Raw genomic sequence first — 17,780 nt, 5'->3', positions numbered from 1 at the left:
AACTTATTTTGTCTTCTTGGAAACATGTAACTATTTTTTGTAGCCTCTGGGGCAGTATAAAATGAACAAAAAATGTGATATTTAGGCAAAATAAGAAAAACGTACACATCTTCATTCTGTTCAAAAGTTTTTACCCCACGGCTCTTAATGCATCGGTTTTTCCGAGGATTTGAACCTTCTGTGAAAACCTTCTCTCCTGATTCATACGAGATGACTTTTTCCATGGAGAAAGCAATATTATGGATAGAGGAGTCATTTTAGCTGTAAGCAATGCTTTGAAGTTAAAAAAAAAACTTATTAATGATGAATTCTTTTCCTTACAAACACACATCTTTTCACTTTAACAGGCATTAACTGATGGACTGGAGTGGTGTGAATTACTTGTGGATTATTATGTTGTTTTTATAAGCTGTTTGCTTAGCATTGGTGAACAAGTGATGTAATCCTACATTTCTCCAAATGTGTTCTGATGAAGAAACAAACTCATCTACATTTTCAGCAAATTTCGTTTTTTGCATCAACTATTCCTTTAATTAAGCAATGCCTCATTTGCATATGTAAACATTACATTACAGAAAACTTGTAACACAAAAAAAGATTGCAATTCTTAGTCAACCTTTTTTTACCTGGAGTGTCTTGCCTTAAGAATCAAGTTGGGACTCACCTTGAGCTTGTCGAAGCGATCGCTAAGCGAGGTGACCTGATGCTCGCGGTGCCGTCCCACCAGCTTGCAGAGAGCGCATATCAGCTGGTCGTCCACCACGCAGTACATGTTCACCTTCTCGTTCTCATGTTCCAGGCAGGCCAGCCCACGCAGCTGAGCGTCCGCCACCGGCTCCACCAGACGATGGCTGGTGAAGGGTTTCTTATTGGGGTGCGTGGCCCGCAGGCAGCGGTCGCAGTACGACACCTCGCACGTCACGCATGTTTTGACGGCCTCCCGCGGGGGCTCCTGATCGCAGAACTGGCAGCCGACACGCTCTAGGGACATGGCGCTACTGGCGGGGCTGCCCCTCGCGCTCCCGCCGAGCGTGGCGCTGTAGGGTCGCGGCCGGCGACTCTCGTTGGGGGAGTTGGGCCCGCTGACGGAGGCCTTCTGGAAGCGGTCGATGATGTTCTGCAGCGTCACATTGCGCTTCAGGCCCTCCAGGCCGCGCTGATTGAGCGTGATGACGTAGCGGCAGGTGGGGCACTGGAAGGCGGAGATGGACTCGAGAGGCTTGGTGCTGGAGCAGTGCGAGACCAGGATGCGGTGGGCACAGTTGAAGCACAGGCTGTGGGCGCAGGGCAGCAGAAGGGGGTCCTCAAACAATTCCAGGCAGATTGGACACGTCAGCTCGGACTCCAGTGTTTCCATCTTCAGTTGAACCGATCTAAAGGTGACATCAAATCCCACAGAAGCTGGTCAGTCACCTGTGCGGCGGATAGCTACGGGTTAGTGGCAAGCAACTTTAGTATGCAGCAGAAGCAGCAGAAAGAGAAAGTCCGCTCAAAAAAGCTAGGCAAAGTCAGGGACAAGTTATAAAAAGTTATTATATTATATTATATTATATTATATTATATTATTATAGCCATAAAGAATACTAACTTTAAATTCAAAACTAAATATGCTGAAAAAGAAAAACTGAAAGCTGAATCCTAAAGAAAATAAACTTTCATCATAATTTCTCTTTCAACAATATATTATATTATATTTTATTAGCATATATTATATATCCATAAAAATAAACAAAAATAAAAACACTAAAATCAAAGCTAAATATACTGAGGAAAAAATCTGAATCTAGGCAAAATTAATATTATTACAAAATTAAGTATTATTAATTATATTATATATTACGATTTTAAAAAACAATTTAAAAATAATAAAATAATAATAATAATTATTATTATTTATTTTTATTTATTAAATAATAAATAAATAATAAATTAAAAATAATGGTATTTTTAAATTATACTAATACTAATACTATTTTTTTATTTAAATAAACAATAAATACCTAAAAATAAATCAAGAAATGCATAAATAAATACATAAATTATTTTTAATAATAATAATAATAATAATAATAATTATTATTATTATTACTACTATTAATTTATTTAAATAAATACCTAAAAATAAATCAATAGATACGTAAATAAATACATACATGAAACAAATAAATTATTTTATTAATAATAATACCAATAATATAATAATAATAATAATAATAATAATTATATATATATATATATATATATATATATATATATATATATATATATATAAAATAACAATAATAAACCTTCAAATTATAAACTAAACACATTGAAACTGAAAAAGCTGAAACTAGAGAAAAACTTTTATCATGAATTGTAGAAAAATATATTATATCATATTATAATATAGCCATAAAATAAAATAAAATAATCACTAAAACTTAAATAATATTTTTTATACTACATTACTAATGCTTTCTTTTTTCATCATTGTTTTGGTTGTACTGATGCTGGGGTAATACTGTAAGTATAAGAATTATGCCAATAAAGTAAAACCGAATACTGAACTATGCTAAATTTCTAATGACAAAAACAAAATAAAAAAATAAATCAAACTAAAATAACCTTTAAGCCAACTGGAAAAAAGAGAGGAAAATATTGATTTTTGAGCGGAAAGTCATTAGAGTTGAAGCAGTTTGGTTAATGACAGGACACACACACATTCAAAGCATTATCTTTGGCTCAGTAGTGGCAGCATGTGTAAGCTAATAGTTTTACAAGGAGAACATAAATGTCAAAACATGATCAAGGATTGCCTTCAAGCTGCATTGTTGACAGATGGGGATTAAAGAAGACTTTACATTCACTTCCATTCATACACATATGCTCTGGGCTAGATGAACAGTTAACACACACACACACACACACACACACACCTGTTAGGCTTCAGCGAAGCAAATCAATGTCATCAAGCAACATCTCCTCTGCCCTTAAACTAAGACCCAATATGATGCATCACTTCACTTAAGACAGTTTAAAGGAACGCTAAACCCCCTGAAGTAAAACCACTCCTGCACATTTATTTTAAATCACACATTCGTGCCACATCACTGCTGTTTTAATGGAGGGGCTTTAGCAAATTACAATGTTTCTGCTTTGATGAATATGAACGGGCCCAAATCAGCACAGCACATCACTGAACACGGGCACCTGTGCCTCCAGTCTGCATGCTAAAATGTGTTTGTCTTTTCAGCTAATGAACTGTACTTCATATGGTGTGATGATACGTTGTCTGTTTGGTTAACAGTCACATAAACAAGGAAATTATGAGGAAATCACACCGTATAATGAAATTTTATTACTACCTTTGAAGTAGGGATGTGCAAAATTATGTATTTATAAAACTGATTAGTATTTGGGTTTCCTGAATGACTAGTCAGTCATAAAAAGCCCTGTATAATTATATACAATCCTAAAATATACTTATGCCAGGCATGTTCCTGATGCCAGTGTATACCAGACACGAGCAGAGAGATGCGGTTAAACGTATAAACAGACATGCATTTATACAGACAAATAAATAAATAAATAATAAAAATAAAAAGACAATGCATTAGGTGGACGAATTAAAAAAATAATAGTCCTGGAGCAAGGTAATGCAATACTTTAAACAATTTTTTATTTCATAATTTTTTATTACAATTTTTAAAAAAAAATAATAAAAAAGCAAAGTTTAATAATAATCTATTTTTATTATTATTATTAATATTATTATTATTATTATTATTATTATTATTATTATTATTAATAGTAATTTTTATGTAATAAATAATAAAATTTATTTGGCATTTTTTAAATAATAATAATTTAAAAGAAATAATACATAAAATAATAAAATAAAAACAAAATAATAAAAATAATAATTAGTATAATTCTAAACTAAATAAGTAAATAATAAATAATATAATAACTAAATAAATAACCAAATAAGTAAAACAAAACTGCACTGTAATAATTATAATAATAATAAAAAAAATCCATAAAAATAAACAAATAATGAAATAATAATAAATAATACTAATAATTAGTATATATATTAAATAAATAAATAAATACATAAATGGTATTTAAAAAATATTAATAGACAATAATAAAAAAAGTAGTAATAATAATAATAATAATAATAATTATTAATTATTATTATTATTAAATAAACAAATAATAAATACATACAAATAAATAAATAATAAAATAAAAACAAAATAATAAAATAATAATTAATATAATTATAAACTAAATAAGTAAATAAACAAACTGTATTTTAATAATTATAATAATAACATAAAATAAAAAATCCATTAAAATAAACAAACAACGAAATAATAATAAAATAATAACAATAACAATAATAATTAGTATAATTATTAAATAAATAAATACATAAATGGTATTTAAATAATAATAATAATAATAATAATAATAGTAGCAGTAATAATAATAATAATAATAACAACTACTATTATTAAATAAACAAATAATGCATACATAAAATAAAAATAAAATGATACTAATAATTAGTTAAATGATTGTGATTATTTCTAAATAGAAATAATAACAATAACAATAATTAGTTTGATATTAAATAACCTGCATTTTAATATTAATAATAAAAATAATTACTGATTAAAACTAATACTAAATACAATAATAAATAATAAAAATAATATAAATAATAATAAAGCTTTAATTTGCTTTCATTTCTATTTTTCACTCTTGTCTAATCAGATCACTCCTTGGGCCTGTGTGCAGCCATGTGACTTCATATTGATTGCGCTAGACCGCTCTGTGGCTTTTAACGATTCCCATCTCTGATGTTACATACAAATCAATGCAGAACTCCAAGCACACGTAAAAGGCTATGATCACACAGCCTCAGTCTATCACATTTCCCCGCACCTTGTGATCTAACAGCGACACGTCCATCTCCGTCCTATCATTGCCACATTAGGCTTCAGCTCCATCCTCTTAAATGGCTATTGAGCGTGTCAGAATCTTCCAGACACACTGCTCTACTGGAGCAGCAAGTTACTGCCATTTCTGACAAGCAACCTGAAGCCCCTGACTGCTGCTTAAAATTATCTGACAGCTCCTGTGAGGAACCAAAAGCTCTTAGAGTCTGCAGACATCCAGAGATCGTGTACTAAACCTTTAACTCGACAGGCACTTATGACGGCGAGCCAAAAATGGCATGTGATTAAAGCAGCAGTGGACCAGGTGGAAACTGGATGAAGTCATTACTGGGAAAAATAAATGACATGCAGATATATGATAATAAGAGCTTGTGTCCTTGTGTAATAGTCACCTTGATGGACAGCAGGAGGGTTCTGTGAGAAAAACAATCCTTTGAAGTTTGTGCTAAAGGTATTGCAATATTCCGGTACTGACAAAAGCAATAACATTTATAAAATCAACTTAAAACTATACGTGATAATACTCTAATAACCTAGTGCCATCTGCTTGGCACTCCAACAAAGTATGTGTCAGTATGCTACCTTAATGTTAATTTCCATCCTTCACAAAACAGAAAAAAGTCAACACAGTGTAAAGGTAAACTGCCACTAAAAACTTGAAGATGACACCTAGAAAAAGTTTTGCCAGGTTGGAAGTTTTGAATTTCGTAAAAGAGATGGGTCGTTTGACATCCAAGTCTGCAGGAAGTGCCCATCAACATTAAGTTCTTTATATGTGCTTTTGAACAAAATGTTTCTCTGCCTTCCTACACTCATATTTTGAGCGATTTCTCTTAAAGAACCACTTAAGTGCCTTAAACATTCAGTGTCATTCGATGTGTTGATGTAATTTCAACTGAAACAGAAATACAGGGCGGGACTTACTGAGCAGTCCCGCCCCCTTTTCTTAAAAAGCCAATAGTGTTTTATTTATATCACAGCTTGGGCCAAAGCTGTGATATTGTCAGTGTGAAGAATGTTATCGTGTCTCTGAAATGGAGCGGACTGTGCACAATGTGGCAGTTTGCGTTACACAACGCAAAACCAGATTTCTTTCGGCCCAATGGAAAGCATATTTACACTGTGAATTGTCATTTATCCTCTGTATAGTGCACTACGTGTCATTTACTGTACAGAAAATACTAACTCCGTGACCCAAGTAACCGATTTCAACCGCAGCTTCAGCGTCTATTTATAGTGTAGGGGGCGGGGCACTTCGGACTCTAGAGTGCTTTTGATTGGACAGAAAGTTTAATGAGATGCTTAAGTGCAGGATGATGTCATCAAAATCGCTGATTCATATTGGCGGAAGTTGGAGATTGCACGTTTTTTAACGCTTATATCTTCTACAGTTGAGGTCAAAAGTTTACAGCCCCCTTTCAGAATCTGCAAAATGTGTTATGTTACCAAAATAAGAGGGATCATGCAAAATGAATGTTATTGTTTATTTAGTACTTAGAAATTAATTGGAGATTTATGTAAACAGTGTGATTTGTGCTCATAAACTGGTAAAAACTGCATGAATGCTATTCTTATGGCGAATGGATGTGAATTACACTGCCCTCCAAAAGCTTGGAAAACGCCCTAGAAAAGTGGGGTTTTGGACAATATTGGCATGAATCCTTTTTGTGATAATTTTGCACTGATAAGGGACAACACAAACTACAAAAACGTATTTTATTACATAAACAGTTTATACATAGAAAAAACGTGCATTTTCGATTCATCAAAATATCCACTATTAGCAGCTATTACAGCTCTGCATAATCTGGGCCTAAATTCACTGTATTCCAAACTTAATTGGCAGTCAACTGTCGAATCTATTAAGGTGTGCCGACCCAAAAATCTTTTAAAAACCTGGGCCAAGTTTAAACCAGTAACCAGGCGTCACAGCTGGCAAAGGGGCATGTCTGACTTTGACATGTATATATTGCCATTATTATGTAATCAAAATGAAAATTATTAATGTTGGACTTCAATGATAATGTCAAGTTCCTTTAATGTATGTGCACCAAAAAATGATAAGGATTTACGCTAATATCGTCCAAAATCACACGTTGCCACGGGTGTTTCCAAACTTTTGGAGGGCAGTGTACAAAGCATTTTTAACTGGCGAAAAAGAAAATTGTGGAGACTGTGAAACAGAATGAAGGAAAATGCTCAAACTCAGTCACATGAAACAAGATCAAAGAAAGAAGCCTCATTTCAAAGCTATTACAACTAAAAACATTAAAGTGAGTGAACAGAACTGTTTTGTAACTAACTAACCATCTTGGAAAAGTTTAAATTGCTTCCCATTAAAGCACCGCTAGTTCCATTTACAACCATTCGAACGCAAGAAACTTACAATAGAAAAGAGCAAAAGCTTGCCTGGCAATCTGGCAGCTCTGCTAAAGTAGAATCCAGCAGTAAGTGGTGACTTTAACCAAGTATGCTATCTAATTTAAGACGACGATAAGAAACCTTGGCAGGCCTTGATTTGAAAGTAGGGCTGTTGGTAGAAATAGCCATTAGGTGGCATTGCCTTTTCAAGAGACATACGAATGCTTACGTACAGGCGCAGCAAATTTACACTTTGATTAGTTTGCTTAAGCAAGTCGCCAAATGCCATGTACCTTTAACATACTTTGTCTATGCCAAAAACACTCTTTCAAAAAGTGATTTTCGGTAATCGAGATCTGGCAGCAACAGCATAGGTTTTTTCTTGGGTGAACAATTCGCGGACAGGTTTTGTTGCTCATGAAATCACCCACAGGCCAAAAAACCAATGAGAACATGCAACAGTAATGACGATTCATAGCAGTTGAGTGCAGATGCCAAGGCTGTTGTGCATCCACTCACCTGAAGCCCTTTGTAACTGGCAGAAAATTACCATTGGTTGGCAAATAAATAATACGTATTTGCAACATTTTAAAACGTAAGCTGTATGTTACAGTCTAAATAACAAGAAAGTATATGGTAAGTCCCTGAACTTTTTCTTTCAAATGGCTTGGTATGCTGAGCATTCACAGCTTATATGGACTAAACAACCCCTAGCAGAAATGGCAAGACTTAGTGAAGGTCACGATGAGGTCTCCAGCATCCTTTATAGCTAGTCTGATGTTTAAAACGCAGATTTCCGAGACATTTTAAAACATACAGAGAGAGTGAGGAGAGTAAAGCCAGAAGGTTTAACACGTAAACATCTACTTTAGGTGTAACAGGCATAAGAAGGACGTGATAGATTGGAAGAAGTGGAGAAGCAAACAGTTTACTCCTTTCAAAGAAAGACACCACATATAATCTGATTATGATGAAGTGCTCCATATGGAGGCTGATCACAGTCTGCTTTTGCTCACGAACAGCCCCTCTCAAGCACAAACACGCATGCACACGTTCTCACAGCCGAGTCTGGTTTATTTGATCTGCTCTCGGCTTGATTAAGGCATTATTTTCTACTTTGATGTAGACTCGGAATCAAAAAAAAAAAGACAAAAAGCAGTCTCTATAAGAGATGACTCATATGGTAATGATTTAACAAAGTCACTTAACGCTCAATCGCAGACACAAGTGCACATCAGGTGCCTTGCCTAACACAGACCTAGCCTAGCCTTGGTGCTGATATATTTGCTTTTAAAGTCCAAATGTAATACATCTCTCTCAGAGAATCTTAAGAGAACCCACTTTAGAATACAAATACTAGTTTAAAAGATGGCAGTTGCATTTAATAGTCCTGTCTCTGCTCTCCTGGGAGTCTACTTTTCTGTGCCTGTTAGGACAGAAGAAAAAAAGAAAAACTAACACTCATGCGTCACCGAGAGGTATGGCATTTCTGGAACAATGACAATTAGCCTTGACTAAACAATAGGGACAGTTCATGTTTAAAAGGGCTCTAAGGATTGCTCTTCCTTGAATTATATGCATACACTGATAATGAGACAATGATTACTTACAGCATATATATAGGGTTACTGAAAATGAAACTTTCTCTGCTAATTTTAGATGGACTAATCTGCTACAAGGTTCGGTGTTATGACATAAATCTTAATTTCTTTTTTTTTCTTTTAAAATGAAGCTTTAGGGTTATTATATTCATAATATACACAGATATACTCTACATACAGTACTGTGCAAAAGTCTTAGGCCACTAGTATTTTCACCAGCTAAAAAATGGTTTAAAGTAAGTTATTTCTATCTTTTGCTGTAGTGTGTCAGTAGGAAACATCAGTTTACATTTCCAAACATTCTGTTTGCCATTAATTGTAATAATCTAGTGAGATTTTTGTTTGCACAGGCAGTCTGACAACAGCCAGTGCTCCACACAAAGATCTGATCTCACCATCATCCAGTCTGTCTCTGGAATGACATGAAGAAACAGAATAACTGAAACAGACTAAATCCAGAAGAACTGTTTCAACATCTCCAAGATGTTTCAAATAACCTACCTGCAAAGCTACCTGAAAAACTCTGCACAAGTGCACATAGGGCAAAAGCTACTTTAAATGCAAAGGATGGTCACATCAAATGCTGATTTATTTTAGTTAATAGAAGTTCATTGATAAAGAAAATCTATTTATGACATTGTTTTTGACAGCATCCTCATTTTATGTGCCTAACTGTCTAAAAATTTTAACAGTACTGTAGCTTTGTAAGTGTAGGTCTCTTAAAGCATCTTGGAGATGTTGCCACAGTTCTTCTGGATTTAGTCTGTCTCCGTTTTTTCTGTTTCTTAAGACAGACTGGATTGAATAATGGAGAGATCACATCTCTGTTTGCACAAGGAGTCTGACAACAGCCTGTGCTCCATACAAAAAATCTATCTATCTATCTATCTATCTATCTATCTATCTATCTAATTACAGTATGACAAATGGATATTCCAGAGATTTGCTAAAGGTTACAATTATTATTTTTTTATTTCCATGAATTCATTAGTCTTTTTAAAAATTAACTTTAAGTGAGTGTTTATTAATATAAATATTAAATTGTAATCTAAAAATTATATATATATATATATATAAAATATATAAAAATATAAATATTTATAAATTAATTATAAAAATAGGAAAAACAAGCATGCACAATTAAATAAATATCTAATATAATCTAATACGATAAATATCAAATTCCCAAATAATGGCTTATAATTTAGGCAAATTGTACTGTACAGTATGAAAAAATGGCAATTCCAGAGATTTGCTTTGAGATTACTCTTCTCAAAAATGAACACTGAATGTTTGATAACAGCGAAGCATGCAAAACTAAATATCCAATATCATCTTTTTTTTTTTTGCCAGATTCAGGACATAAAAAATAATAAAAAAAAATTCAGCTTCATTTTATTTATATTTAAGTTATTTATATGATATCAGTCATTGCATAGAATTAAACAATGCAGCCCAGTCCTAGTCTGCTATTTATTTTCTTTAAAAAAAAAAAAAAAAAAATTCAATCAAATAAGCACAAAAACTGTCCTTGGTGAAGTAGGTCATAGAAGAAATATGTTCATAAAATGCAAACTCCATCTGGGTGAGAAATTCAGGCGAGTAGCAAATTCAGCATATCACATTACCACGGTTGCCAGGTTTTTACAACAAAACTGCCCAATTGCTGCTCAAAACTATCCCAGTCGCTAGCCCAAATGCAAACTCCATCTGGGTCAGAAATTCAGGCGAGTAGCAAATTCAGCATATTACATTACCAGGGTTGCCAGGTTTTCACAACAAAACCCGTCCAATTGCTGCTCAAAACTATACCAAAACTAGCCCAATCACTGGCATAGATGCAAACTCCATCTGGGTCAGAAATTCAGGTGAGTAACAAATTCAGCATATCACATTACCAGGGTTGCCAGGTTTTCACAACAAAACCCGCCCAGTTGCTGCTCAAAACTAGCCCAAAACTAGCATTTAGAGGGGGGTCTCCCATTAAAAATTGTGTTCTGTGGGGTAAAATACAAGGTTTTTTAGCAGGGTTCCTCTGGTAAAATTCGCATTCCAGGAGATAAATATCACGTTACTGGGGTCGCTTCAATATGCGGACATGAAAATCAATCTGTGGCAACAGTGTTAAAATAGCCCAATTCCACAGGAAAAGCATGGACTTGGCAACAATGCACATTATATCCTTTTAAACACTTTTCCATACCAACAATATTTTACCTAGTATGGATTTTAAAGTGACTGATAACTAGAGAGCATGGTGGTAAATAAGATGCCAATCCAATATCCTGTATGATTAAGTGTAATGCAGTTCATGCTGAAATTAAACATTTCCTCAAAACTGACCAAAATATTGGATTTCGATATGAAGTAAGACTAGTAGGACACTGTAATCCTTCATAAACCTGTCATAACACTGACCTACCATCCAGATGGTATTATATAGGCCATTCTAGCCAGGACACAAGATAACTCACTGTGCTAGCGTTCCCTGGCAGGCCTGCCCGGGAATGAGGAAGTATGTTGTTTGATGTTTGTAAGTGGCTTACTATGGCGCTGGGTGGGCCAGTGGGTCAGACTCCGCCCTGCGGCCCAGACACTCTAATGGAGCCATTTATCTCCTGTCAACCTGCAGCTGGTTACCGGTTCCCCACTGCCTCCTCTGCCGCTTGAGTAGCCAGGCAGCTGGAGTCACGGCCAGAGAGGAAGTCTAGACCGGACACAGCACCACTGGAGCACTGCCGCAGCCCCACACCTCACGGACGGCTGAAGACACATCGATTAAAAATGAGCGACTGGACTTTGGGGATTCCCAGAGCTCTTCTGTTAGGACAGGTGCCAGGGAAGCCATTCGCAGTTTATCACCTCTGAATTTGTTACGACTGACCTGCCGACAAGCCGAGCGGCAGCTGATGCGAGCAGGAGGGGTGTTTAAGAGAGACAGGATTCCCGAGGGTAGCAAATTCTACATTGGAGGATTCTTAAAAAGAACCATTTTGTGCTGGATAGAGTTCTCGAGTTGATTTACGGCCCTCTGGAGATTAAAGTTTTAGATTTTACTTCATAGGTTCTTCAGATCAGTGTATTACTAAAGCACGATAAAGAAAAAAATCTTATATGGCATTGAATGACCGGTGCTTGCTGAAACAAATGCTGTTGCTCATACTCATACGAATGTTTAGGCTACAGACATGAACATATCAAATATTGAGGCTTGTTGAGCAGATGTCTGCTAATACATGATTATGATCAGACTTAATGATACTTTTTCATAATTTTCTTTTGGTGGATAATAAAAAAGTGAAATTTGATGTTATTAAATTAATTTATCAAATTTTTGGTCTATTTGGGGCTGCAAAACGATTAATCGCGATTAACTGCATTCAAAATAAAAGTTTATTAAACAAAGTTACCTGTTTTTGCAAATTAACTCTTCATATGTAGCTCCTGCTTTGAGTATTTTTTATTTATATTTTTTTCCCCGCAATATGTTTGTTATATTGGTTGTCTTCCATTATTAGATCTTTTTCTATTGACATTATCAGTCAAGATTGTGTATTTAACCATGCATGGCCATTTTCCCTATTTTTACATTTACATTTACATTACCTAACACTCACTTAAAGTGATCTTTAAGAAAACTAATAATTTAATAACTAATAATTTAATAACCTTTAGCAGGTTTCAGACATGAATACCCATTTTCCATGCTGTTATGACTAAATTTACTTGTAGAATTCAAACTAGGGCTCAGACTAGAGCTGCAAAACGATTAATCATGAATTAATATTCATTCAAGTTTATATTTACATTTAATGTGTGTGAATTACGTATATTTATTTTGTATATATAAATACACACAAACATACACACACACATACATGTATATATTAAGGAGAAATGTGTTAGATTTATATATAAAATATTTCTATTTATATATAATATAAATTATATACAAATATGAATATATATACACATAAATATTTTTTTTAAATATATACATATATGTGTGTGCATTTATATATACATAATAAATACACACAGTACACACACCCATAAAGTATGTAAACCTAAACTTTTATTTTGAATGCGATTAATCGCGATTAATTGTTTTGCAGCCCTAGTCTGAATAAATAAACATTTTAAATGCTACAAGTAAATTTAGTCATAACAGCATGGAAAATGGATATTCATATCTGAGACTTGCTAAAGTTTATGTTTAACAGGGTTAATAAATTATTAGTCTTAAAGATTAACATTAAGTGAGTGTTAAACAATGTCAATGTAAATGTAAAAATGGGGAAAATGGCCATGCATGGTTAAATATACAAAGTTGACTGATATGATAAATAGAAAATTATCTGATAATGGCGGATAACCAATATAGTGCAAACACATTGTGAAAAAAATAAAAAACATTTGAAGCAGGAGTTACATATAAAGAGCTCATTTGCAAAAAAAAAATGTTTTTTTTTCATTGTGCATTCCAATTAATCTCAATCAAACTGCAGTTGGGTTATTTTGATTAAGTAAAAATAACTAAAAAATAAAGCAACACAATAACGCACAATAAAAACATGATAACAAGATAACATAAAAATTTGAAAAATCTGACATGGGACAATAAGCACCTTAGGAAGCCCGTTTTCACCACGGAATGAAAAAAAAGGTAATTGTGACTTTAATCTCACAATTCTGAGTTTATATCTTGCAATTCTAACTTTTTTTTTAGAATTCTGAGTTGATATCTAACAATTCTGAGCTTGAATATTGCAGTTCTGAGAAAAAGTGCTAGAACTGTGCAATATAACCTCAGAATTGAGAGAAAAAACTCTAAATTGTCAGATAAAAAGTTGCAATGACCTTTTTTTTTTGGCAGAAACCATCTTTTATAGCAACCACCCAAATTACACTAAAAAAACAAGCGGCTGCACAACACATCATCCACAACAACCTAATATCATGGCAGCAAGTTTTGGACCATCAAACATCATTAATTCATCATTAAAATAAACGAATTAAGGTGAGTAATTCATGATAGAAATTTAATTTTTGGGCTGAACTATCCCTTTAAGCGATCAGCTGACATGTTCAGACTTCATACTGCAATAATCCCTAAATTACACCGCATCACACAAACTCTTGAAGATCTGTCAATGCAGAATTTTACCGTTACTGCATTACTACATAGCTGTGGGATACGCTGATGAAAAGCTCAATCCCACGAGAGTGCTGGAGAGAATAAAAGCATGCAGGTGTGTTTTAACTGAAGTGCCTGGCACAGAATCCACGGCTCTTCACCACCACGGGCTGCAAACATTCCCGATTCTCCCATCCACCTTCGACTGCTAAATCTTGCCTCTGTATAAATATGACACACGTTAAGGAGAGCCCACACTGAGTAATAATCTGCTCACCCACAGCTAACGCTTCGAGCCGAACAGGTGAGGCATTGTGCGAGCGCAGACACCGAACATGTGTCTTCTATACAGTAAAGCTGTCCACGTAATAAGTGACATGCTGATTTTCTGCAGTGATTAGCATTAACAAAAGACGCGAGCGAGACAGAAACGAGCTGGAGGAGTTAGTATGCAGTGAGCATTCCTCAAATATCAAACGAGAACAAAAGGTTATGGATGTTAATTACAAATTACAGGATTATTCCACCGACGACTTCATGTGGAACTGAGACATGTCGCTAATTAAATAAGCGTTCTGAAGTACACAGCAGTGCTAAAAGAGAGCCCAAAGGGTGAATATGCCTTTAACAGGTTGAAGTATTGCTTAAACAGGCGGTTTATTTCATCTCCTGTGGGACAGTGGAATAAGGCTATGTGTTAGGCCTGTTTTTAGACGCACCGCAGTGAGATTTCAGCTGCGAGTGGATAGACTGGCTTCAACTCCACCAAACCATAGCCACACAGGGAGAGTCAACACAAGGCTGCTTAGATCCCAAAAGTAAGTGGTCAGTCTCTCAAACCATAAGTGCTACTTTATTTATTTTTAATGTCAAAGCTTGAAATAGAGGGCAGACTTGGATAATTGCAGTGGATGTGTTTTTATAAGGATACACAATAGCTGTCTGGTCACCAAGGTCGTAGACGACCATTTACATCATCTGTTTTCTTCACTTTTGAAAAGGCTACACTACCGTTTATAAGTTTGGGGTCAGTAAATTTTTTTTAACAGTTCTGAAAGAAGTCTCTTGTGCTCCTCAAGGCTATCATTACAATTTAAAATCACTGTTTTCTACGTGAATATATTTTAAAATGCAATTTATTCATGTGGTGTAGAGTTTTCAGCATCATTACTTCAGTCTTCAGTGTAAAGCAAACAAACAAACGAAATTTTGACCAGAAACGTAATCAAATTTTTTTAGTTCCGAACAGAATCGAAAATTTGAAATGCCCATTAACCGGTTAATAACTGCATTGTATCGTTCCATTTAATATTTGAAATTTGCTGGCAACCAATCATGAATTCAAATAGTACGGCCTGCGCACATTAAAAAGTTTACTATATTTGAGGCCAATTATTTGATTGCATTTATGCCAGCTTTAAAAAGACTGCGAAAAGCCTTTAAAGTGTCTGAATAAACAAACCTTTAGCAAGAACTGTTTTAAAGTTAGTAAATATTGAAATTATCTCATTGGCAATGGAACCACATTTCTTCTTTCCAAATATTTATTCTGTACAAGTACCAAAAGAATGGAGCTGTTAAGTAACTGGAGTCGTTAAGAAGCATCAGAACCGAAGTCATTAAATTCTTTACGATTCCAGTCACTAACTCTTTCCACCACGATTAGCAATCCCCAGAGGTGTGCTTTGTTGTGTTTTCAGCAGATCATGTTGCACATCAAATGTGTCACATAAAAAGAAGTGACAGTTTTCCACACCAGGAGTTCAGCTTCTGCTTCACTGGCCTCTGTTCATGTTCTCCACATCCGCTCTCTGACAACGGGCTGGCTTAATCAAACATGTGATTCTATTCATAGAATGTAAACAGTGCCGTGGTGGCTTAGTTTTGAGGGGAACAGAGCGATGACCACTGACTAGAGATTCAACGCTCTGGCATCTGCACAAACACGGATGGGTAACCTTCATGATCGAAGATCGCGGATCCAGGTCAGAGCCCATCTGGTGCCCGACCGCACGAGAATAACAGTGTTGTGAAATGATGGAAAAGGCTTCCTTTGTCCCAGATATGAAAGTGGCAAGATCTCGATATGAGAGGGAGGGGCAAACAACCAGCGGAGATGTGTCAGTGTTTAACAACATTCTGCAGTCACAAATAGAATTTAGAAAAAAAATGAAGAGTGTAATTTTTTTCTGAGAAAAGCCATTTGTAGGCCATCTTCCGGAAACACTGTGATTCTGTGGTACTTTTGAAAATGTTTTAGTGGTCTGCAATGTTGATTTCTAGCACACAATGGATGGGGCAGAGCTGAATTGGCAGTTCAAGTGTTTAGAAATCCTTTTAGGAAATAATAATCTTTTGTTTTTGTATTTTTTGTTTCAGTGGCACAACTATTACACACTCCATTTGAACAGCAGCATTCTTAACACCTAAAAAATAATAAATTAAAATAAGTAAATATATGAAATATATATCACAAAAGCATGTAACTGATCAAAAGTGTAAACACTTTGACACTGAAAAAAGATTTTTCATTAAACAATTACAAAAATAATTATATTTCAAATAAACAATGTTCTTTTGAACTTTCATCAAAGAATCCTAAAAAATGTGCAATTTTTAAATTGTAATATTTTACAAAAAATATTGTTTTTACTTTTTCGTTTGGTGATTCAGTGCTGACCTGAATAAGACATTTCACATGAAAGATGTTTACGTATAGTCCACAAACGAAAATAATAGCTGAATTTATAAAAATGGACCTGTTCAAAAGTTTACATACACTGAATGATCCACAGCTGTGTTTTTATTTTTATTATAATTTTTTTTTTATTTAGTGATAGTTTTTCATGAGTCCCTTGTTTGTCCTGAACAGTTAAACTGCCCACTGTTCTTTAGAAAAATCCTTCAGGTCCACAAATTATTTGGTTTTTCAGCATTTCTGTGTATTTGAACCCTTTCCAACAATGACTGTATGATTTTGAGATCCATCTTTTCATACTGAGGACAACTGAGGGAATCATATGCAACTGCTACAGAAAGTTCAAATGCTCAGTGATGCTCCAGAAGGAAAAAACATGCATTAAGAGCTGGGGGGGTGAAAACGTTTAGAATTTAAAGATCAGGGTAAATTTAACTTATTTCGTCTTCTGGGGAACATGTAAGTATCTTCTGTAGCTTCTAAAGGGCAGTACTAAATGAAAAAAGTATGATACTTAGGAAAAATAAGAAAAATGCATACATCCTTATTCCGTTCAAAAGTGTCACCCCCTGGCTCTTAATGCATCATTTTTCTTTCTGGACCATCAGTGAGCATTTGAACCTTCTGAAATAGTTGCATATGAATCCCCAAGTTGTCCTCAGTGTGAATATATGGATCTCAAAATCATACAGTCATTGTTGGAAAGTGTTCAAATTTGCAAAAAAAGAATTTGTGGGACCTGAAAACTTTTCTGAAGAACAGCAGACAGTTTAACAAACAAAGGACTCATGACTATCACTATTACAAAAAAAAAAAAAAACACGGTTGTGTACGGGGCCTTTTTTTAAAAAAAATAAATTCAACTAATATTTTCTCTTGTGGACTATATGTAAATATCTTCTATCTGAAATATCTTATTCAGGTCAGTTCTAAATAAAAAAATATCATGCACTTTGTATGATCCCTCTTATTTTGTTAAAATAAATTTAAATATAAATAATATTACAATAAAAATTACAAACAATAATTAT

At 34.3% G+C, this 17,780-nt stretch overlaps 1 protein-coding gene across 6 annotated transcripts in view; it reads right to left on the bottom strand.

Annotated features, from left to right (window-relative positions):
* mid2 (midline 2) overlaps nt 1-17,780 on the bottom strand; it is a 178,197-nt gene that overhangs the window by 75,494 nt on the left and 84,923 nt on the right. For 3 of the 6 annotated variants that reach the window (XM_051127521.1, XM_051127518.1, XM_051127523.1), the window contains exon 2: nt 665-1,373. In XM_051127521.1, coding sequence (XP_050983478.1) covers nt 665-1,357 — 693 coding nt within the window. In that variant the 5' untranslated portion in view covers nt 1,358-1,373. Of the gene's footprint in view, nt 1-664; nt 1,414-17,780 lie in introns of those variants that run through there. The other 3 variants (XM_051127522.1, XM_051127519.1, XM_051127524.1) reach the window with 2 other exon arrangements.

This window comes from Labeo rohita, chromosome 14 (assembly GCF_022985175.1).
Source record: "Labeo rohita strain BAU-BD-2019 chromosome 14, IGBB_LRoh.1.0, whole genome shotgun sequence".
NCBI classification, from domain to species: Eukaryota; Metazoa; Chordata; class Actinopteri; order Cypriniformes; family Cyprinidae; genus Labeo; species Labeo rohita.
This window is presented reverse-complemented; position numbering and strand designations above follow the sequence as displayed.